The 23,123-nt window shown below is 42.1% G+C and overlaps 1 protein-coding gene and 1 long non-coding RNA gene across 3 annotated transcripts in view; one reads left to right on the top strand and one right to left on the bottom strand.

The window, feature by feature from the left end:
- ctc1 (CTS telomere maintenance complex component 1) overlaps nucleotides 1-23,123 on the top strand; it is an 82,969-nt gene that overhangs the window by 36,507 nt on the left and 23,339 nt on the right. For both annotated transcript variants that reach the window (XR_003594603.1, XM_028010469.1), the window contains exons 5-16: nucleotides 5,880-6,106; nucleotides 7,790-7,919; nucleotides 10,218-10,556; nucleotides 12,035-12,157; nucleotides 12,245-12,474; nucleotides 14,217-14,379; nucleotides 16,116-16,297; nucleotides 16,399-16,568; nucleotides 17,082-17,196; nucleotides 17,337-17,778; nucleotides 17,869-17,958; nucleotides 18,101-18,241. Coding sequence is in view for 1 of the 2 variants with exons in the window: in XM_028010469.1 (XP_027866270.1) it covers nucleotides 5,880-6,106; nucleotides 7,790-7,919; nucleotides 10,218-10,556; nucleotides 12,035-12,157; nucleotides 12,245-12,474; nucleotides 14,217-14,379; nucleotides 16,116-16,297; nucleotides 16,399-16,568; nucleotides 17,082-17,196; nucleotides 17,337-17,778; nucleotides 17,869-17,958; nucleotides 18,101-18,241 (2,352 nt within the window). In the remaining variant the exon portion in view is untranslated. The remainder of the gene's footprint in view (nucleotides 1-5,879; nucleotides 6,107-7,789; nucleotides 7,920-10,217; nucleotides 10,557-12,034; nucleotides 12,158-12,244; nucleotides 12,475-14,216; nucleotides 14,380-16,115; nucleotides 16,298-16,398; nucleotides 16,569-17,081; nucleotides 17,197-17,336; nucleotides 17,779-17,868; nucleotides 17,959-18,100; nucleotides 18,242-23,123) is intronic.
- LOC114140689 (uncharacterized) lies at nucleotides 3,092-22,181 on the bottom strand. The gene is made up of 3 exons (XR_003594646.1): nucleotides 22,171-22,181; nucleotides 20,351-20,352; nucleotides 3,092-3,979 (listed from the first exon to the last, which is right to left on the bottom strand). It is a non-coding gene; the product is annotated as an uncharacterized LOC114140689 (long non-coding RNA).

Raw genomic sequence — 23,123 nt, 5'->3', positions numbered from 1 at the left:
ATAACTGTTCTGTTTTCCCCTCCCCTCAGGTAAAGAGTCTGGGTGTTATTCTTGACAGCACCCTCTCTTTCCAGTCTCATATTGACAATATTACCCGCTCAGCTTATTTTCATCTACGCAACATCAACCGTCTTCACCCCTCCCTTACTTCCCATTCCGCTGCCATTCTTGTTCACTGTCTTGTGATATCACGCCTGGACTATTGCAACTCCCTTCTGTTTGGTCTCACCCAGAAATCTCTTCATAAGCTTCAACTGGTCCAGAACTCAGCTGCCTGTATCATTACTAAAACCCCATCCATGCACCACATCACTCCTATCTTGCAAAGACTTCATTGGCTGCCTACCAAGTTCCGCATAGAATACAAAATTCTTCTGTATACTTTTAAGGCTCTTTACAATCTTTCCCCACTATATCTTTCCAATCTTATTCATATTGCCACTCCCTCTCGTTCCCTCAGATCATCCTCCTCCATCCATTTGTCTGTCCCCTCTGTCCGTCTTACTACCATGGGGAGCAGAGCTTTCAGTCGCTCTGCCCCCCAACTCTGGAACTCCCTACCACCTCATCTTAGAAACATAAAGTCATTCCCTAAATTTAAAACCGAACTTAAAACACACCTTTTTAGATCTGCCTTTTCAATATGACACAATTGGTTTGCTTGATTTTTTATATAGAATTTTATTTTTTTTCATTTTTTTTACATAGATTTATATATAGATTCTATATAGATACATTGTTGTGTATTTATTTTATCTATTTTTTAATTGCTACATTTTATTGTTTCTGTTACTTTGCTCTTTGTACGGTGTCCTTGAGTGCCAGAAAGGCGCCTTTGAAAAAAATGTATTATTATTATTATTATTATTATCCAGGCAGCAGGAACTGGAGCTTATTGACTTATAATTTCCTGTAGGGTTTTATAATTAAGTAGTTGAATTTGGGTCATTTTTCCTGTATTTGTTTTGTTTGGGCTCAGCATTGGTACTGACTTTATAGTGGATGTTCAGATTAATCCTCTGATTTTATGAATTTTCTCTGAAAAGAAGCTGGAAAACTGGTTGCAGGCGGCAAAACATTGGAATTCAGGCGGTAAAATCACAGGAGGGTTTGTGATTCTGTCAACTGTTGCAAATAAAGCTGGAGCATTGTTAATGTTTTTGTTTATGACATCTGCAAAGAAAGCCTCTCTTGCATGTTTTAGTGTTAAATGATAGTTACGTAGACTTTCTTTATAGATGTCACAATGAACGTGGGGTTGAGTTTTACGCCATTTTCGTTTTGCTCTACGGCAGAGTTGTCTTGCAGATCTAACAGTTTGTGCATTTCTCCATGGAGATTTCTTTTTACCAGACACAACCTTCATTTTAATGGAATCAATAATATCTGAGACTTTAGACTGAAAATCTTTTACCAACTTATCTACATCATTACAGCTTAAGGGTGAGGAAGAAGAGTAGATTTGATTAAAAGTTTCTGCTGTGTTTTCAGTGAGAGAACGTTTTGTGATGGTTGCTGTTTGTCCAAGTGGGTTAAAAGATAAAGAACTTTCAAAGATAACAGGAAGTGATGCGACAGGGCGACATCAGTTACAGAGACATTGGAAATATTCACACCCTTACTGATAACCAGGTCCAGTGTGTGTCCTTGAGTGTGTGTTGCTTGTTTGACATGTTGTGTTGGACCAAAAGTCTCTAAAATATTAGCGAGCTTTTTTGCCCCTCTGTCTTGGGGGTTGTCAACATGAATCACCAACAATTATTAAACAATCATAATCAATACATATAAGAGATAGAAGTTCATTCAAGTCAGTAAAGAAATTTTCCACAAAAGTTGGAGTTTTGTATAAAGTTACAGTCAAAGTTCATTTGTGACCTTTAACCTCAATTCCAAGATACTCAAAAGAGGTGAAATGACCCAAAGAAATTTTACTACAATTTATGGTATTCTTAAATATTGAAGCCACGCCTCCTCCTTTTTTATGTTTTCTATTCTCACTGAAGAAATTGTAGTTAGGAGGCGCAGATTCAATTAGTACGATCGATTCATTATTATCATTCAACCATGTTTCTGTCAGAAACATAACATCGATATTATGCTCGGTGATGAAATCATTAATTAATAGAGCTTTAGCACAGAGAGATCTGGGATTTTAAAGAGTTTAAGTGACTTGGAGACCAAAAGTTCTTCAGTCTGGGGTTCTTTTAGGCAGGGGATCAGTCTGATGTTTGAATTAGGTCCCCTATATTTTATGTTTCTGTTTCTTGTAAATTTTCTTGTAGTGATCCGGACAGGTAATGTCCTGTTCTGCAGTGCCGAGGGGCCCAGACACATTCTGGAGCAAGAAGGGTGTAAAGATAAAATCTGGACCCCGGCCTCAGACCTCAGAAACGCAGAGTGATGGATCCTCTGGGAAGTTAGAGTCAGGTGGCTTAAATGAAGTGAGGTCTGCTACGTGAGCGCTAAGGAGAGACGTCCCAAGTACAACCTGTTGATTCATTCCATCTTTAAATTTAAGAAACTCCGGTCCAGAAGACATTTCTCCATGTGTACCTTGTGAATCCTGTGAATAAGTGGGTGAGCAGAAAGGGAGGGGAGAAGGAGGAAGGGAACCAGTCGCTCCGTCTCCAGTCGATGTATCAACTTGTTTTTGTTCCTGATAAGGTTCCTTCCTAGTCAGAAATCCTTGAGCCTGTTCTTCTGAAGCGATGATCACGTTGCTGTCCTTGTTGATAAAATGAAAAAGATTTGCAGTGAGTAGCTTTATCCCATGTTTATTAAGATTGCGTCCGCTTCTTCCAAAAAGGTGAAAGTGCTGCCAATAGATCCAGAGGTTATGGATGAAGGTCACTGAGCTGGCAGAGCAGCTTTTAATCAGCCATTTGTTTATCATGTCCAGCCTGGAGTGTTTATCGTCTCCCCATTGAGGTGCTGGAATTGGACCACTGAGAAATAACTTCATTTTTAACTTTTCCATAGTGTTCAGTAGAATATTAAAGTCCTTTTTCAGAATCTCAGATTTCTGCTTTGCCACATCGTTGGCTCCAACATGCACAACTAAGGACTCAATATCTGACTGATCAGCGGTTAGAGAGAGAACTTTTTGTGTTAAATCAGATACAGTGTCACCAGGAAAAGAAATCACTCTCGTTTTCTTGGGATTGCAAACGTGACTGATTCCATTTACTGCCTCATCTCCAACAATAAGCACTTTTGGCATACCTTTCGTTTTCCTGGTAGCCGCTTTGTCTTTAGGGGGTGGATGTGTTGGTCTTGCCTCATTGTTGGTGTTTGAAAGTGAGGTTTCACTCAGAGGCTCAGGCTGGAGTACAGAAAATCTGTTTTTCAGTGGGATTCCCACAGAGTCAGAATGTTTTGAGGCCCGGGCTGGTCGCTTTGTCCTTGGGAGCGGGGTCGGTGGAACCGTTTTGGTTGCAGCTGCTTGTTTGTTTTTCTTTGGTGGAGCAGGTGTTGAGGTTGAAGGTGGGTTTCGGCTCAGAGCCGGCCACGCTGATTCGTCCAGGTGAGGGGTTCTCCCTGTCAGTCGCCTCATCGGATCTGCGGTGTGAGACGTTTGCTTCGGCTTGGCACCCAGAGCGTTCCAGGGTGGGCTGCTTGATGCGAGGCTTACAACCTCTCCGTTGATTTGAGGAAGAGTTGTCTGATTTCCACAGTTAGTGTTGATCTCAAAGTTCACCTCCAGCAGTTTGATCTTCATTTCTATAGACTGAAGTCGTTGTATAATACTGCTAATGTCCTTGGGGTCGGCCAGAGGCATTTTGTCCTGGTTCAACTTGGAGATGAAGAAAAGTAAGGTAAAAGTAAGAAAATCCCCCAGTCCTTCGGTTTGTAGTAATCCAGTTATGATGTTGAAAATGTGAATATAAGTATAAAAACTGTCACTTTAAAAGTAGCTCAGGCAAAGTTATCAGTAAAGACGGGAGAGAGCAGGACAAGCTGTTCCTCCTTCAGCTGCCAGCTCATATTCATATATTGATCAGAATACAGAGACAATCAGTAATGAAGCAGGTCTGGATGAAAAGCTGCCAGCCAGAGAAACACATGAGTTTTATACCAAAGATAAAGAATTAAAACAAAGGAGAGACAGTCTGGTTCTGATGCAGCTGTAGAACCTTCTACATGGAACTAAATAGTTCTTTAGGTGAAAGTTCACAATCATTCATATAACATGACTAGCAGATGTTAACTTGTAGTAATTTTTCCATCACAGTAGGTTTCCAGTTATTTTCAAAAATAAATTGTAGGTGCGGCTTATAGTAAGGTGCGCTCGATAGTCCGGAAAGTACGATACTCTTTTTGCTCTTTTTGTTATTTGACAACTTCTTGCTACAGAGAAATATTTAGGTAATCCTTCTGCATTGGCAATGAATGCAAATGATTCGGTAAAAGAATTGTAGAATCTCTCCTTGGCTATTTTTCCGCTTTGCTCTCCATGACCCAACACACACATGTCGGTTTGTTTACCACCTGAACTAACCCTAACCCAGCTGGAAGGAACATCACAGGCTATGTTATGGCAATAGATCCAATATCTGTGTCATTCCTTAGACACTGGAAGTAAAGGACGTGTGCAAACCGTGAATTTTAACAAAAAATTCTTTATCTGTGAAAAATAACCCTAATATTTTAATATGAGGCTTTAGTGAATCTAAATGTAGCAGCTTTACACATTAAAACATTTATGTTATGTTCATGAAGGATTTTAGTTCATTTATTCAAGCTGGTATTATAAACTGGGATTCTGGTGGTTTTTAGAAAGTTTTCCTCATTCACATATTGTTTTCAAATGCTACATGTCACTGCTAGGCGCCACCTAAAGAATGATTTCTGATTATTATATTTCTGAATATATCATATGATAGTTTGTGTTTATTGAGTTTTTAATAAGCTCCACAGAAACTGTTTTGGTTGCCTGAGCTTTATGGGACAAGTTTTCCTGATATCCGTACATCGACTCTTCCTCAGTAAGAGGAGAAATGATTTGATATGGTGGGAAAATAAAATAGAATAGAAATAAAAAACTTAAACCAGCGTCCTGCGCGACTACGAGGTGAAGTAAACTTCAGAGATGAAGCCGAGGTGCCAGCAGAGTGATTGGTGGCGCTCACTGTTCAATGTATCAACTATAAAAACTGAACTTTCTCTCTCAGTTCAGCCAGTAAGAAGCTCAGCGCAGTGAAAACATCTGCAGTCTGGATTATTTAAAAACGGGATTTAATTTCTACATAAAAACAAGCAGGGATTACTTTTATCCTTACTTTCCAAATCAAGTAATCAGTAAAGTAACTAAGTTACTTTTTCAAAGTTACTATGTCATTAATGTTTGTTGGAGCCTGAACACTTTTCTAGCATGCTAACATGCTAACACCAGCTGTACTGGAGCTGCTGCCTCACTGGGAGCAGCTACTGGTTCTGACCTCTCACCAGTAGCTGCTGGTTCCTCCCAGTCAGACCAGTAGCTCCTCTCCAGACTGGGGTAAACTATGTAACAGAAGGTTTTAATGTTATAAAACTTTATTAATAACTTTAATCTTAATCCTGTAGCAGAGGCTCCAGCTGTTTTAATAAAATGTGATTTTACTTTATTTTAATTTTCTCTTACAGAAAAAATAAACCTGAACTATAACAGATTAAATCTGATTATTTTATATGGTGGCGTTCTATCATCTGGTTCTGGTTAATCTTTGAATAATCTCATGTTCTGGTCCAGAACCTCTTCATCAGAACCACCAGAACCTTCAGCTTGACGGGTTGATGGTCAGAGGTTCTGGTTCTTTCAGCTGACCTCTGACCCTGATGGACTTTGCTCTGCCTCACCTGACTGACCTCTAAATGACCTCTGACCTCTGTCTCTCCAGTTGACCTCTCCGTCACCCCAGTGGATGAACCGTCTCGTCTTTCTGCCTCACTGGAACTACATCCCCCATGATGCCTCGGGGGACCAGGACAGAGGACACCTGGAGCTGATTGGCTCTCCTGACCTGCTGGGACCCAAAGCTAAGCTGGGATTGGCTGCTGGACCGGGAGGGGCGGGGCCTGATGGAGCGCTGAGCGTCAGAGAAGCTGCAGGTGTTCTGAGGAACAGGTGGGTCACCTGACCTCTGACTGGACCAGAACCAGTTAGAAGCAGAACCAGTTAAATATGAATTAATGGACGGATGGATAATTTTCTGTTTAATGTTTTTTCTGATCCAGTCGGTGATCAGAATAAAAATAGAAACTGCAGCAGAGGAATCAAAACAAAGATCATATCATCAATTAATTAATCAATAAATTAGATTGATTAATTATTCATTATCTAGTTTAGATAAAATGATCATTTTTACTGTTTATCATATTTATACTGTGGATATTTTATAATGTATTGATCATTTGGAAATAGACGAGTTACAGATTATCTAGGATTCATCCATCATCCATTTTCTAACACCGTGTCCCTGGTGGGTCAGGAGGTTCTGGTTCCTCTCCAGCGAGACGTTTCAGGCGAGGGGCGGGGTTACCTGGGGGCGGGGTCACCTGGAGGCGGGGTCACCTGGGGGCGGAGTCACATGGAGGCGGGGTCACCTGGGGGCGGGGTCACCTGGAGGCGGGGTCACCTGGGGGCGGGGTCACCTGGAGGCGGGGTCACCTGGGGGCGGGGTCACCTCTACAGGTCATCAGTCTGTCGCAAGAGTTAAAAATAACAAAATGTAAAAGAAAAATAAATCAACTAATAAAATTCATAAATGATAATAATCTTTGATTAATGAAATTTATTTTAGGCTTCAGATGGTTGTTAGAAAACATAAATAATAGAAACTATTTTATTAAACCAAGTTTAATTCTCGTTAAACATGATTTAATTCAGGATTAATGATTTATTAATAACCTCAGCTGGTTCAAAATCCAGAGAAAACTGATCAGATTCCCTTAATAAAATATCAGATCAATTATTATCGGATCGTTTAAAAATTGTAACAACTGCAGCAGCAAATATCTGAATATTGATCATTGATCAGTTCAGCTTGTTTGTTTCTGAACAAACTGATTCTTTGTTAATATTGATTATTTCTGTCAGAATTATAGATAAAATAATAACTGATAATTTCTTAGATCTTTGATTTAAATGAAAGTTAAATTTATCTAATTCAACAAGATCAAAGAGAAAATAATAATTTAAAGCAACATCTATTGATCTATTGATTGATGACTGAAACTCACCAAAGTAACCATAAATATTTAAATTATGATAATTAATTATCATAATTAATTATGATAATTAATTATCATAATTAACTTCAATAATTTCTCACTGTTAAAGAAAAAACTAAACAGTTTAGAAGAATTAATTATTTATGCATCAGGACTCTGATGACTCATTTATCCACAGGCCGCCACCTGCTGGGGGTTTCAGGTATTACACCTGATAAAACTGATAATCTGATCTGATCAGATTTAAATAATGATTTGATTATTAATGTCTGATTCACATTGATGATGATGATGATGATGGCAGGAACAGTTTTATTCCTTCTTCCTCTGATTATTGAGTGAAATATCAGGTTATTGGTTATCAGTGATCACATTGATCAATCAGGTTCTCATAGATCAATAACTGATCAGAACCCTGAATAATTTCCTCTCCTGGTTCAACAACATCAGGTGTTTTCAGTTTGTCCAGGTAGATTCTACCTGTTCACCTCCTCTTCATCATCAGCTGATGGAGGTTCTGCTGGTTCTGGTTCTGGTTCTAACCAGCCTCTCTGCCTCTGTCCCCTCTCTGTCTCAGGGTCAAAGGTCAACGGGTGTCAGTGTGGGGTCAGGTGGGCTCGGTGCGCCCCCTGCTGGAGGTTTCAGGAAGCTGCTTCTTCTTCTTGTGTCTGGAGGACCAACAGCAGACGGTTCCGGTTCTGGTGAAGGTAGGCGACCCGACCCGGTGGGCCGGTACTGGGAGAGGGTTCTGGTGGAGATCAGAACCAGTAGAACCATCAGAACCAGTAGCTCTACTGATGATGATGATGATGATGCCTGGCTCCTTCCTCCTCTGAGCCGCTGTCATTCTGTGACCTTTAACCTCTCAGGTGTCTCTGTGTCCACCTGGCTGGTTGATGACATCATTAGGACAGGTGGTAGCATCTTGATGTCAGATCACCTGGTGTTGCCATGGCGACAGGCAAACTTGGTCACAGTTTGATCAGCAACAGTCTGCTGACCTTTGACCCTATGATGGTGATTCATGGTTCTGATTGTCTGGATGATGTCACAAATATTCAGTTGCTCAGAGAACCAATCATGGAATAGTGTGTGTGTGTGTGTGTGTGTGTGTGTGTGTGTGTGTGTGTGTGTGTGTGTGTGTGTGTGTGTATAATATACACATACAGTTGTTTCTAAATAACAGTCGTCCCACATCAGCAGATAAATTTCTGTTTTTGTTTTTTCTACTCTGCATCAAGTTTCTAGAAGTTTAATAAAAGTCTAGAAAACCAACAGGCCCGAAGTTCCTGCTGCTGATTCTGAGAAACTGAATCATTTAATACAATAATATAATATAATATCAGTGCTGAGTTCAATCAGTGATTATGTGAATAAACAGGTGTTGAACAGGTGACCCTTAGGGGATCAAGGCACCTGACCTGCTGGATGTGGAACAGAGTAACATGTTCAGGAGAAGTTCTTTGATCAAAATTTAATCCATCCATCCATTTTCTGTTCACCCTTTGTCCCTAATGGGGTCAGGAGGGTTGCTGGTGTCTCTCCAGCTACGTTCCGGGCGAGAGGCGGGGTCACCATGGACAGGTCGCCAGTCTGTCGCAGGGCAACACAGAGACAGACAGGACACACAACCATTCACACACACCTAGGGAGAATTTAGATAGACCAATTAACCTAACAGTCATGTTTTTGGACTGTGGGAGGAAGCCGGAGAACCCGGAGAGAACCCACACATGCACAGGGAGAACATGCAGAAAGAACCCGGCCGGGAATCGAACCCAGGACCTTCTTGCTGCAAGGCAACAGTGCTACCAACTGCGCCACTGTGCAGCCCTCAAAAATGAATAAAAGAGGAAAACCTATAAAGAAGTGCAGAAAATGATGGGCTGTTCAGCTAAAATGGTATCAAATGCTTTAAAATGGCAGCCAAAACCATCAAGTTGAGGAAGAAAAAGAAAAACTATTGGAAGAAAAACGAAAATGGCAAAATGATCATCCGGTGATCAGCCAGTGATCAGCTCCAGGAGGATCAGAGAAGATCTGTGATTGGCTGTGAGTTCTGCAGTTGACGTCGATGTGGAGCCAATCTACCAGCAGGAAGTCCCACAAAGTCCCGCTGTTAAAAAAAAAGACTCGCTGAAGCGGCTACAACATGAACATGTTAACGGGCCTAAAAAGAAATGACGTAATATTTTATGGACTGATAAAGTAAAATTGTTCTTTCTTGTTCTCAGACAGTTTGTCAAACTCTGTAAACTCTGAATTCAGCCACAGTGAAGACGATGAAGCACGGTGGTTCACGCATCATGATGTGGGATGTTTCTCATGGTGTTGGTCTTATTTATCGGATACCAGGGATGATGGATCAGTTTGAGGACAACAGAATACTGGAAGAAGTCATGTTGATGTATGATGAAGAGGAAAAGGCCTGGAAATGTTTGTTCAACAGGACAAAAACTCACAGCAGGCAGCAAAACCATCAGACCAACACAATTCACATAACGGAGATTCAGCACAATCTCTGGACCTTAAAACATAGAAAACCTGACAGAAAACATGATGTTCATGAGGCAAAACCAAGAAATACAGAGGAACATGGTTCAGTTGTCCTGGGCTGCAGAACCTGCTGACCGGCGCCAGAAGTTGGTCGACTCCATGGACCCCAGATGTAAAACTGTGTTTATTCAACTAAATATTAGTTTATTTTTGTCAGGAAAGATGAATTTTTCAGCATTTCTTAGTTTATTTTAGATTTTGTAAAGAAAGATGTCAACACTGGTATTTTTGAACATTGTATTTCTTGACTTTCTGTAAAATATTGTAATCAATTAATTTTTCAATTTTTTTGCTCTGAAATAAAATGTCCTCAATTCATTTGTGTTCATTAAAAGTCAATTTATTTGAAGAATTTTGAGGGTTACTTGCCTTTTTAAACACACTGCTGTTGTTATGAACATAACTGAATATATATGTGTGTATCTCTGTGTGTGTGTGTCTGTGTGCAGGGCAGCAGGCTGTGGTGGGCCCAGTGTGTGTGTGTTGGTGTCGGAGTGTGTGTTACGGCTCTCAGAGTGTGTGTTCTGAGAGGATGGAGAGGAAACAATGTCCTGTGTGTGACCGACCGCTCAGAGATACACACTGGATACACACCAGGACACACACACTCTGAGGCTACACACACACAGGAACACACACACCCAGAGGACCCGGAGCCCCTCCCCCTCTCTGTTACTGGCCCCGCCCACTCTGACCAGCTGCTGATGGACCAGGAGGAGGCGGAGCCTGAGGAGCTTCCTGTCCAATCAGGAGGGAGAATCAAACGCTCCAGAGTCATCAGCTACCAGGTAGGAGGCTTCTGATTGGCTGTTTTTATCTGGGAGGCTTCTGATTGGCTGTTTTTATCTGGGAGGCTTCTGATTGGCTGTTACTACAGTATTTTTAAAAAAAATTTTTTTTTACCCCTCCAGGGTCTTTTTGTGGCTCTAGTGCCCTTTATATGACAGCAGGCTGACAGGAAACGGGGAAGACATGCGGCAAATGTCGTCGGGTCCGGGAGTCGAACCCGCGACGGCCGCGTCGAGGACTCAAGGCCTCCAAATACGGGTCGTGCTGACCGCCACGCCACCACGGCACGCCCGTTACTACAGTATTAAAGATAATTTTCATATTTTTTTCCATCTGCTAACTCCAGTTTCATCTTAGAGCAGCAGATGCTAAATGTAGCGCTGATTTCAGACAACTTCCTGTGTTAACAGGAAGAGCGGCCATATTGAAACATGAAGTTGGCCTTGTAAATGGTAACTGGGTCAATTGGAGCTTCTCCCAGTTTCCCACTGGGAAATCTGACTTGTGTTGCTGATGATTTTAAGACTGGGAAGTCAGAATTTCCCAGTTGCAACTACAACTGGAACGCAGCATCATGTCTGTCTGCATCAGTTGTGTCCACTGTGGGACCCCAGAGGTCAGGGGTCATGAACCCTGACCTCCACAGACACCAAAGGCTCCACTGGGTTTAATATTTAGATATAATAAATATTTTCTCTGGCAGCTTTTGATAGGTATTTTTGTGTGCATAAAATACAAAGAAAGAACCACAGACAACGTTTGAGTTTTCAACCAAGCTTTTGCAAAAGCAGAAGACAGTGAACTATTCCTCTGAACAGTTCACCATGTGTTCTGAAACTCTGCAGTAGAACTGGTCTTTTATTAACACAAAACAAAGGAAAGGGGGCTGCTGCTGATAAGATCAGCAGTCACTCAGGAACTAACGCATAACAAAAGGTAGATTTACGACTAAGGGATTGCTACGTAGGGGGGTACAGGGTATAAACAAACACAAGTTTACGACTAAGGAAACTCTCAGAAGACCATCTTCAAAGAACATGTTTTAAGGTGAAAGAAAGGTTAGCTCCGTCTCACACACACACATGTTCACTTTAACCAATAGATGATCCTAGTAACACTACTAATGTAACAATGATAATAAAATTATTCTAACAGCTTTAAAGTTAGGAAATTATTTTTCTGCCTTTAGTTTTCAAACTATGATTTTTATTTAATGCTAAATGTTCAGATCTTTATCTAGTCCAGGTCCAATCAGAACCAGTTGTGGTCATTATCTAGCAGGCTTCTGATTGGCTGTCACTATCTACCAGCTCTCATTGGCTGTCCCATAATCCCTGGTAACAAGCCTTTGCTCCAGTCCCGGTTCTGGACCTGGCGGTCCGGTTCTGGTCCAGATGTTCTCCAGTGAATCTGGTCCTGCAGTGGAACACCTGCAACGTTTACCTGAGAACTAAGCTCCGCCCCTCTCCTCTGATAGGGCACAGTGACGGAGGTGATGAGTGAGGGGGCGGGGCTTTACCTGCTGGACAGGAAGGTGGGGCTTTGCCTGGCCTATCAGCCGCCAGCCAGGAGGAAACTGAGACCCGGAGACCAGGTGGAGGTGAGCGCTGCTGCTGAATGCTGATTGGTCCCTGATTGGTCCCTGACCTCCGATCTGACCCCTGACCTTCTGTTCTCCGTTCTCCAGCTGCATCAGGTCCACTTCCTGTTCCGGCCGAGCCCCGACTTCCCTCCCAGCATGCTTTGCTGCTGCCTCGGCTCCTCCCTCAGGGTGTCGGCCTTCAGCCGGGTGGGCGGAGCCTCCAGAGAGCCCGGTTGCCCTGGAGACGGAGTGTTGCCACGGTTACTGCTGCAGAGCAACAGAGGAGTGGACCAGTACCTTTGGACCTACAGCCTGGCCTCCCAGCTGGCCCACAGGTGATGGTTCTGGTCTGGACCGGTCCGACCAGCTTTCAGCCTGTATACTGGGTTCTGCAGGGTTCTGCAGGGTTCTACCAGGTTCTGAAGGTTCCTCTGCCTTAAATAATTATATTTTCATAACTGATTGTGTTAAAATTTGTTTATTGTTTATGAAATATTTCATCCTATTAATGATAAAAGTCATTAATAAAATGTCCTACAAACAAACGAGGAAATTAGTTTCTGTTTATTGGATAATTTATTTATAAATTACAGCGGCTACAAATTGCCATGGCAACGGGGAAATAAACTGATAAACAGGTGAACTTTAACCACTTAGATTCAGATTTTCCTTTAGTTTTGCAGCTTCTCCTCTTGAGAAACGATGGATGGATCTATATAGATTTTATCAACTAGATTTCACTCAGAGGACCAAACAGTCTCCTTTGTTTATCCTCCATTTATTTATCAGTGTGTCAGGATATTGTTTTACAGTTGGTCCAGAAGAAGGTAAAACCTTTAAACAAACCCAAAAGAGAAAAATAAGTAGGTATTAATAATCTGTACTAAAGTTACTATAAATTAATTTCACTCAAACTACAAAGGAAATGTTAACAAACCATATAAATGATCATAAACAAACCACAAAGTAATTAAAGTTCAGTTCTTTAACTTTAAAGTGCAACATTTCAAATTAATATTTATATTTATTTAAATATAAACACGTTTACTTTTCAATATTAATCATGAATATTTATTTCATAAATATATAAATATCTTCAAGTTATTTTTATGAATCTAATCCTCAACAAATTAATAGTTGAACTTCTATCAACACCAAGTTCACCATCGGTCATAAAAATCACCAATCAATCAATCAATCCATCCATCAATACAATCCAACTCTTCAGTCCAGTCATGCCAGCAGGTGTTAACGGTTCAGCTGGAGGTCCGGTTTGGTCCAGATCAGTCCGACTCATAACTCAGTTTCTGCCTGACCGTCTGCAGATCCACCAGGATCTGATCAGTCGCCAAACTTCTTCTTCTCTGTTTTTATTTTCTGCTTTTTCCCTTATTGTCTGTGTGAAACACAGTGAGCGCAGGTCTTCTCTTTTTCTGGTCATTTTCTCCTTTTGACTTGATTTCTTTTCTTTTTTTCTAATTTTACTTCACAATTAGGAATCAACACCAAAACCATAAAAATGTTTCCCACACAGGAAGAGCGTAAAAAACCCAAACAGAAGATTTTTATCATCATTTATAGAAGTGATGATCAGATCACAGCGATGGACGATCAGATCATTTAAACATCTGCTGAGGATCAGTCAGTGTGTGTGTGTGTGTGTGTACCGTTTTCTGTGTACAATATGTTTTTTGCTCCTGGTGGGAACATTTTCTTGGGCCCCATAAGGGGAAACTTTCTGGGTTTGGGGTTAAAGTGTGAACTGAGTTTTGGTTTGACTGTAGAAATTAATGGAAATCAGTGGAATGTCCCCACAAAGATAGAGAAACTGTGTGTGTGTCTTATTTTAGTGCTAAAAACACCAAACTGCAGCTCAGCTACATGCTAATGTTGTCCAAGCTAACAGAGCGGATCTACTTCCTGCTTTCTAGATGTTATTTTAATTAAAACTTTTTCCTGTGAAACTCTTTGATCTTTTCTGTCGTAGTTTTTATAATAAATAACAAACATGGCGTCACTTTGTCAGATTCTGTCTCATGTCTCCAACATGTCCCACTGACTGTCCCTCTGTCTCCAGTCTGGTCCCCACCGAGCCCCCCCATCCTCCTCTTCATCCTCCTCTTCCTCACTGCGTCTGTCTCCTGTCCTGGAAACTATCAGAGACTCTGTGGACACAGAGAGGACAGAGAGACATTTACTCTGAGATGTTGGACAGGCCTCACTGCTGTCCTCTGGACCAGGTGAGAAGGACCTGCTGCAGCTAACAGGAAGGGGACGGACCGCTGTCAGTCTCTGACCTTATATGGAAATGGGACCATTACACTCCGGAAGTGAAGGGGGCGCTATTTCCTATATTATCCGTTTCTCCAGTTTTTAATTTCTTTTGAAATCTGTGATATATTTTCACTTTTAGGAAGGATTTTCACTCTCAGCATGTATTTGAACTTTTCTCTTTTATTTACTTCAGTGCAGCTCACAGTTTTTAACAAACTCTAACTTTCTTTTTTTTTTTTTTTTTTTTTTTTAAACCCCTCCAGGGGGTATTTTGTGGCTCTAGTGTCCCTTATATGACAGTAGGCTGGCAGGAAACGGGGAAGGAGAGGGGGGAAGACTTGCGGCAAATGTCGTCGGGTCCGGGAGTCGAACTCGCGACGGCCGCGTCGAGGACTCAAGGCCTCCAAATACGGGTCGCGCTAACCGCTACGCCACCACGGCACGCCCTTACAAACTCTAGCTTTCTGTGAACTTCTAAATCTGCTCCTTGGTCGCATCTTTTCGCGCCTGATACTGCCTCTAGTGGTGTGGGGTGGTAACACAACTAATATAATTACATTACTAAATCAGAATACCACAAAGTCTTTATTATTTACTATTAATAAAATCTGGTGCTGCTAATCTGTCACAAAAAATGACAGATTAGCCCCCATATTGCTGATCCATTTATTTAAACATCCATCCATTTTCTTTCTCTTATCCGGGGTCGGGTCGCGGGGTCAGCAGCTTCAGAAGGGAGGCCCAGACTTCCCTCTCCCCAGCTACTTGTTATTATTAAGTTTGGCATTACAGTAAAAGATAAATTCCCTCACAAAAGAACATACCTTTTCATTTCCTTTAGGAAGTAGAACTAATTAAATGACATGAACAAAACTTGAAAGTGGCTCCAGTTTCTCTTGATGGCCAACCTGTTGAAACTGAAGCTAATTTTAAATTCCTTGTGTTGTTCCTGGACAGTCAGCTCAACTTTGCTGTAAACACTAGTTATATCTTTAAGAAATGTTCTTGGGGTTATCTAACTAGAGGTTGTGTACAAGACAATGTTTTTAACAACCAGATTAGTTTTTCTTCTGTTCATTATTGACTTTTGCTCAATTAAATTTCTTATGTTTACATTACAAATGGATTTTATTATAGTTCATCATGTCGCAGTTCATGTCTCCTTATTTCTTTTATGCCTCCTATAATATATATTATTTATAATATATAAATATCTTTATGTCATTTAATTAGCTCTATGGTGTTTTATAATATAATTTATCTTTTACGGTTCCAGTAATGCCTAAATTAATAGTAAATAATGAAGACATTGTGGTATTCTGGTTTAGTACTGTATTTATATTAGCTGTGTTACCACCCCACGCCACTAGAGGCAGTATCAGGCCCAAAAAGATGTGACTAAGGAGCAGATTTAGAAGTTCACAGAAAGCTCCAGAATCTGTTAAAAACTGTGAGCTGCACTGAAGTAAATAAAAGAGAGAGAGAAGTTCAAATACATGCTGAGAGTGAAAATCCTTCCTAAAGGTGAAGATATATCACAGATTATATAGGAAACAGCGCCCCCTTCACTTCTGGAGTGCAATGGTCCCATTTCCAAATGCCAGTGGTCCGTCCCGCCCCTTCCTGTTTGCTGCAGCAGGTGGACCTGGGTTCTTGTCCCTCTGTCTGTCCTCAGATGGACTCAGTGTCCCTCTGTCCTCAGTACCAGGTGGACCCGTTTGTCCCTCAGCTCCTCAGTGTCTCAGATCTCCTCCAGTCCCTGCGGTCGTCCTGCTGTTCCTCTCTGCTGCCCCCTGGTGACCTCAGCTCGTCTCAGGTCAACTCTGCTCTCTCCTGGTCCTGCAGGACGCTGACCTCTGACCCCAGGACAGGAGACAGTCTCAGGTAAACTCAGCTGCATCAGGACTATCAGCTGGGAGGTAGCGGATCAGAACCAGCTGTAGGCTCCGCCCCCTTTCAGTGTCTCATGTTATCCTTCCTGTTAGGCCCCGCCCCCTCCTGCTGGTCGGTGTCCTCCAGCTCCCCTCTGAAAGGTCAGAGTTCACACAGAGCCTGGAGCTCAGAGACGCTACAGCAGCTGTGAGCTGCGTCGTCACGGAAACCACAGAGGAGGAGGATGGAGGTCAGAGGTCGGCCTTCAACACCGCCTGGATCGGTAGGAACCACACACACACACAGTAACACACACCATCTTCAGGTCCGGTTCAGAGTCTCTAACTGGACCCAGTTTGGTTTAACCAGCTGATCTGGTTCTACTGGGTTATAAACCCAACCTGATTTCATGATCATTCATTCATTCATTCATTCATCAGACCCTATCTAACAGGAATGAAGTGAAAACCATCAGCAGAGATCAGAATAAATCTAATTTAATTCACTGACATCATTAATTCAGAAGCAGATTATCAATCCTGTCATAATAATGAATTAATCTGTCAGATTATCAGCTGGTTGATCTTTGATCCTCTGATGAGATAAAACCTGTAGAGCTGCTTCCTCCATCAGACACTGAAACATTTTACTGATGATGATGATGATGATAAACTGCTGAGTGAATCCAACCATCATGGAGAACCGGACCAGAACCAGATCATTCACTGTGGAGGTCCAGAACCGACCCTTTGTCTCCCTGTGTGTGTGTGTGTGTGTGTGTGTGTGTGTGTTTCAGGCAGCCTGGTGTGTGTGCGGAGCTTCACCATGGTAACGGAGCGGTTCCTCCAATCAGAGTTCCCGTCTTGCCGACACCTGGACCAGAACGGCTTCATCTCCAACAGAACCAGCAGGTACTGGAACCAGCTGGTTCTGACCCGGTTCATGTCTGGTACCAGAACCAGCAGGGGGCCCAACTGAGCATGCTCAGAGCTGCAGGGGAATCTGACCAGCAACCTCAGTCAGGTGTTTGTGACTCTACCTGTGTCTACAGAGTTTACCTGCAGTTCTCTCTTGATGACCTCATCATCCTGAGCCCCTCTGTTACCATGGCAACACACCTGAGGATGAGGGGGGCGGAGCCAGGAAGTGACAACCTCCACAGGAACCAGACGGGGGAAGAGGAGGGTGATGATGAAGGCTTATGTCTGAAGAAAAGGCGATGTGATGAAGAGCTCTCCTCCTCTGTTGCCATGGTAACAGCTCATGAGGGCGGGGAGCCCCCCCGTCTATGCGTCTCCATGGTGATTAGGGTGGAGTCTAAAGGAGGCGTGGCCTGGAGGAACGCAGTGATTGGTGGCAGTGATGAGGGGGCGGGGCTTCAGCTGGGCTTCTCTGCTACGGCTCTGCTGATTGGTCCAGTGGTCAGCTGGGGGCGGGACCCGAAGAACCAGCCAATGACGGAGAAGGAGGCGGAGCCAGAGAGGGAGGAGAAGGTGAGGAGAGAGAGAGAGGAGGTTACCTGACGGTTACCTGGACGACCACCAGGTGTTTACCTGTTGCCTCTACTCTCTCTGTGTCTCCAGGTGCTGCTGCAGTTCTCAGGTGTTTCATCTCGATGGTTTCCTCTCCTCCAGCCTGGATCCGTCTACAGACTCACAGCACCAAACACTCAGGTAGAACACCTGATGGATGGTTCCCTCTGGACTGGTTCTACTGGTTACCTGGTTCTGGTTCTGGAGCTCTTCATGGTTTATTCACTCAGGTATCTGCTTCCTGTCCCGCCTGCAGCTGATTGGTCCTCTGTGTGTCCAACAGGATTCCAGCGTTCTGATTGGTTGCAGCGTTGCTGGGCAGAAGGGGGTGGAGCTTCATGCTGACTCCTCCCTCCAGGTGCGACCTGATTGGAGGATCCACACTCTGACCCGCCCCATGCTGCTGCCGCACACCTGGACTCAGGTAACCTGGTTCTGGTTCTGGTCAGACCCGGCTCCAGGGGAGTGTAACTGGGGGGCAATGGCTGATGTTGAGGGGGAAGAGAGGGACTTTAATTTAATATAAATAGATTTTAAAAAGATTAAAAAGATTATTATTTATGTTACAACATAATGAAAGTTTTTATTTTCATCAAAGGGTTGTTGTTTTACACACACCCACCCCCACACACACACACACACACACACACACACAACAGAAATCCCTCCTACTCCAGATCTAATCCACCTTATGTTCATATGTCAGTTCAGGTTTGTGCATAAATGACACATTTGACCTTTACATGAATTTATCTGCTGAAACTGTTTCTATGTAAGATATAAACGGCTGCCAGATAAAATGTTTTAATACAGAGATAATCAATACGTCGATCAAACTGAACGCCAACAGGCTGAAACCAGAACTTCCTCTTCTGATGCTCTTATCCAAAGATCCAAAACCTTTTTAACTTTATTAAAGAATAAAAATAAAAAAACAAAACCTGTTCAAATTAATGATCTCTGTAATTATTATTTCAACAAGGTGTTGGGCAGTTTGGTACGTTTCCGTTCAATGAACAAAAGAAAGGGACTCAGATACCGACTGACTATCAGAGCAGGAGTTTAAATTAATCAACCATCTCTGTTCTTGAGAAGCTTATTAATAATCCAGAAATAAATATCAAGTCTGAAAACCTGATATCATAACGAGCTGAATGTTATATTTTTAACGTAATCTCTGCTCGTCTTGCAGGGTGCAGGCAGTTGCCACGGCAACGGGCGTTCTTAATGACAAAATAAAATATTGATGTTGATGAGACTTTCTCCAAAATAATAACCTTTATCAACCTTTCTAGCTCCACTGTGGAAAACGAGGAGCAACATTAAATAACATTAAAATAAAATCCAGTCCAACATCTGAGCTGATTCCTCTGGATCCTGTTGGAGGAAAAATATCCTAACATCACAAGATGTGGCTTTAACCTTCAGAGCTCTGTGGTTCCTGCTGTCAGGTTGAAGTTTCTCATGTTGAGGTCAAAGTTCAGATCTGCCATAACTGACTGAGACCTGCTGCCTCAGGTTCACCTGAGTGAAGTTGGCCCCCCCACCTTCTTCAAATTAGACAAAATTGGTGTCAATCACCTCGGCTACATTTGTGCTGGTTTGTGCAGCAAAGATTTTCATTTGTGCCGCTATCATTTTAAAGATATAAAGAAATGTTTTTAGAGGTCATCAAAGGTCAACCAGCCCCCCACCTTCTTCAAATCAGACGAAATGGGTGTCAATCAACTCGGCTACGTTTGTGCTGGTTTGTGCAGCAAAATTTTTTGTTTGTGCTGCTTCGGTTTTGAAGATATTAAGGAAAGGGTAAAGGTCAAAAGGTCAACCAGCCCCCCCACCTTCTTCAAATCAGACGAAATGGGTGTCAATCAACTCGGCTACATTTGTGCTGGATTGTGCAGCAAAGATTTTCATTTGTGCTGCTATCATTTTAAAGATATTAAGAGGGCTGGTTGACCTTTGATGACCTCTAAAAACATTTCCTAATATCTTTAAAATGATAGCGGCACAAACGAAAATTTTTGCTGCACAAACCAGCACAAACGTAGCCGAGTTGATTGACACCAATTTTGTCTAATTTGAAGAAGGTGGGGGGGCCAACTTCACTCAGGTCTCAGGTTCTTGGTGTCATCAGGATCTCAGGTGACAGAAAAAGTAGATCTTGGTCTCCAGAAGTTTGGGTTCCCTGTTCCAACACATCCTCTAACTGTAGATCTGATCTCCTCCAAATGAATGAAAAACATAAATGTGATGTTTACACATTTATAAAGAAATAAACTGGATTTGAGTCGATGTTGCTTTACTAGTCAAGTCAGACGAAATGCTTCTCATACAGCAATACATGATTACAATCTGTCTTAATATTTTCTGTTCTCTATAACACACTTGGATCTCAGTCTTTCTCCTGGTGCGTTCACTGACAGTCTGTAACATAAATGCATAAGCATCACTGTATACATTACATCACTCCTTTTTTTTTTACCAAGCAATTTCTCATTTTAAAACAGCCTTAGTTTTTTTTTTTTTTTTGGACTTCTGTCGTAAACAAAATGTCCTTCAGTGTTGAGACGCATCACAACTCCATGACGACCATAACGGCACCATTTCTAAACAAATCAACACAAAGCAGCACTGCTATCTAGAACTGAGAGAACAAACCAATCAAGTGTTTTATTTGGTGTGATCTGCTACGTCAAAATGTAAATTAGCCCTTAATTACTGTTGAACACAAACTTGAAGTAATGCATTGATAAAGTTATAGTCCTTATATCCTTTCAAGCTAGCGCCCAGGTATTTAAGTCCGATGGGCGTCTGTGGTGTTGTTTGGGCTGAACCGGTGGTGGGGGAACAGTAACGTCTGTATCTTCATTTCCAGAATCAGGTGAAGAATGTTGGACACTGGCACTGATCTTTCTAAAGAAGGAGGAGTTTATTGTGATCGAATGTCAATTGTTGCTGGCGGTAACCATGGAGCCGTTAAGGTTACAGGTTAGGGGTCACTGCTCTAGGATGCTGCCAGCTTGCTGCGTTTCGGTTGTCGGTACAGTTCAGTGTCGTCAGTTTTGAGAGTGTTGGGCTTGACAGAATGACGTACATCTGCATTAAGTTTAATGTTTGCCTTTGCAGTCCGGTCTCGGTTTCTGATCACCTGGTCACAACGTTAGAGAAGATTTGAATCTTTGTGTAGATCTTCTGCTGGAACATGAGCTCTGCTGGAGATGCTTCGGTGGAGCTATGTGGGGTAGAGCGGTTCTCCACATAGTACCACATAGCGGTACTATGTGGAGAACGATGAGGAGTGTTTACACATTCCTCCATGAGTAAACACATACTCAGAGAAATGTGTTTAATGTCTGCTGCCATGTGATGCCTTGGCATTGAGACTCTGACTGCTTTTCCCAATGAACACATGAAAGCTCTGCTGTTCTGTTTGCTTGAGGCCATAGAGGTGTCATCTTCCTGTGTTGGCAGCCCATGTCTGTCAGAAACTTTGAAAAATTTTCACTGTGTCAAGAAAATCCGAGCTCATCCCACTTCCCCATGCTGGAGATTTTAGTTTAACAGTAACAATAAACTAGAAAATTCCTGAAGAAATTTAACCGGGGCCTGCCAAAGTGTGCCCGTCGGTTTGGACCCAGCGTTCTGATGCTAGAAATTAGCATCAATGCTAAAGAAAGCTGCAATCATATGAGGACAATGACAAGAATGTTGACTAACATGTACTTGCACCATTCAGTATGATAAAGTAAGTGTATCAGCTAAAATTAGCAAAAATGCTAATGTTAGCATCATTGCTGTCACTAGCATGTGGGACATCACTAGGATGTTCTCTATAATGGACTTACTCCATTCAGTATACTAAACATGGCTAATAAGTCAAATAAATAGCTAATAGCTTATTTAAGCTAAAATGCTAATGCTAATGAACTGCTTTGCTGCACAAGGCAGTTCCCTAACCTGAAAGAAAAAGATAATGCAGAATAATATTATTGCACCGCCTGCGGCGGTGCACTAACCTCAGGGGCATGTTGAGGCTTTTATTTTGAAATTTTTGTTAAGCTTAATTTCAAAGGTCCAAACTAATCCCATGTGTAATAGTCATTGGGTTAAATCAGTTATATAATGCTCAAAACACAAGTAGTTGATGTAAAAATATTCAAGGCTTTTATTTTGAAATTTTCTTTATGCTTCATTTTAAAAGGCCAAACTAATCCCATGTGTATCAGTGCTTTGGATAAAAAAGTCACATAAAGCCAAAAAGAGCAATAACATGATGTAAAAATATTCAAGGCTTTTATTTTGAAATTTTCAGTATGCTTCATTTTAATGTTCCAAACTAATCCCATGTGTAACGGTGACTGAGTTAAATCAGTTAAATACAGCCCATAGCAGCAAGTAGTTGTAAAGGCCAGTTCAGTCCTCCTGGTCTTCCACTATAGTTAGAACTACAGTGATGCGTATTTGTAGTCCTAACCAGCAGCCAATAGCCTCCTGAGTTCCGTTGCTATGGTAAATAATTCTCTCTGCCAACTGTCAGCTGTGAGTGAGACATGCAGGTGGAAACAATTCTCTGTTTGAGCCAGCCAGTTTGAACTAAAAAAAGCATTGGAAACAACTCCTTCCCGTTCGGGAACCGTAATACATATTCGAAAAGCGTTTGAAGCGTATGAGAGGGCTATTTGTCGTCTACGATAGTCCCGCAATTCATATCTCTACGTCAATCACAGTATTAACAGTGATAAGAGAAAGAAATGGTGTGCCCAGATCTGAAATTTTTGAGAAATATATGAAAATACATGGGAGAGAGCCTGAGAGAGCGACAGAAAATCCTGTCGCATGACTTTGCTCTGAAGCACCGTGACAGAAAACCGTAAGCCCTAGAGAAATTTCTAAAACATTTTACCGGAGCAGGCATGCGTATCAATGTCAGGACCGAGTTTGATACCAATCGTGCGATATTTGTGGGCGTGATGGCGATTTCAAAATTATTGTGGGCTCAAAAATTCTCTTCATTTCTCACTCTAAAAAAGCGGCAGTTGGTGTCAGTTATGCTCTGCGTTTTGGCAGTTGGAAATTTGGCTCGTTTTTCGCTTTTTACGTCGCCATCGTAAGTCCAATTCCTTATAAAAATAATAGCTCCAATGCCTGGAATAAGCAGCACGTTTTGATACCACTTTTGTGGGTGGGCTCGCAGCGGTACGAGCCGCATTAACGGTAATGGAAGAAGTAATATATAACTAGAAAATTTCGGAAGAAATTTAGCCGGGGCCTGCCAAGGCGCGCCCGTCGGTTCGGGCCCGGCATCG

The sequence above is a fragment of the Xiphophorus couchianus genome, chromosome 24, assembly GCF_001444195.1.
Source record: "Xiphophorus couchianus chromosome 24, X_couchianus-1.0, whole genome shotgun sequence".
In the NCBI taxonomy this organism is placed as follows: Eukaryota; Metazoa; Chordata; class Actinopteri; order Cyprinodontiformes; family Poeciliidae; genus Xiphophorus; species Xiphophorus couchianus.
This window is presented reverse-complemented; position numbering and strand designations above follow the sequence as displayed.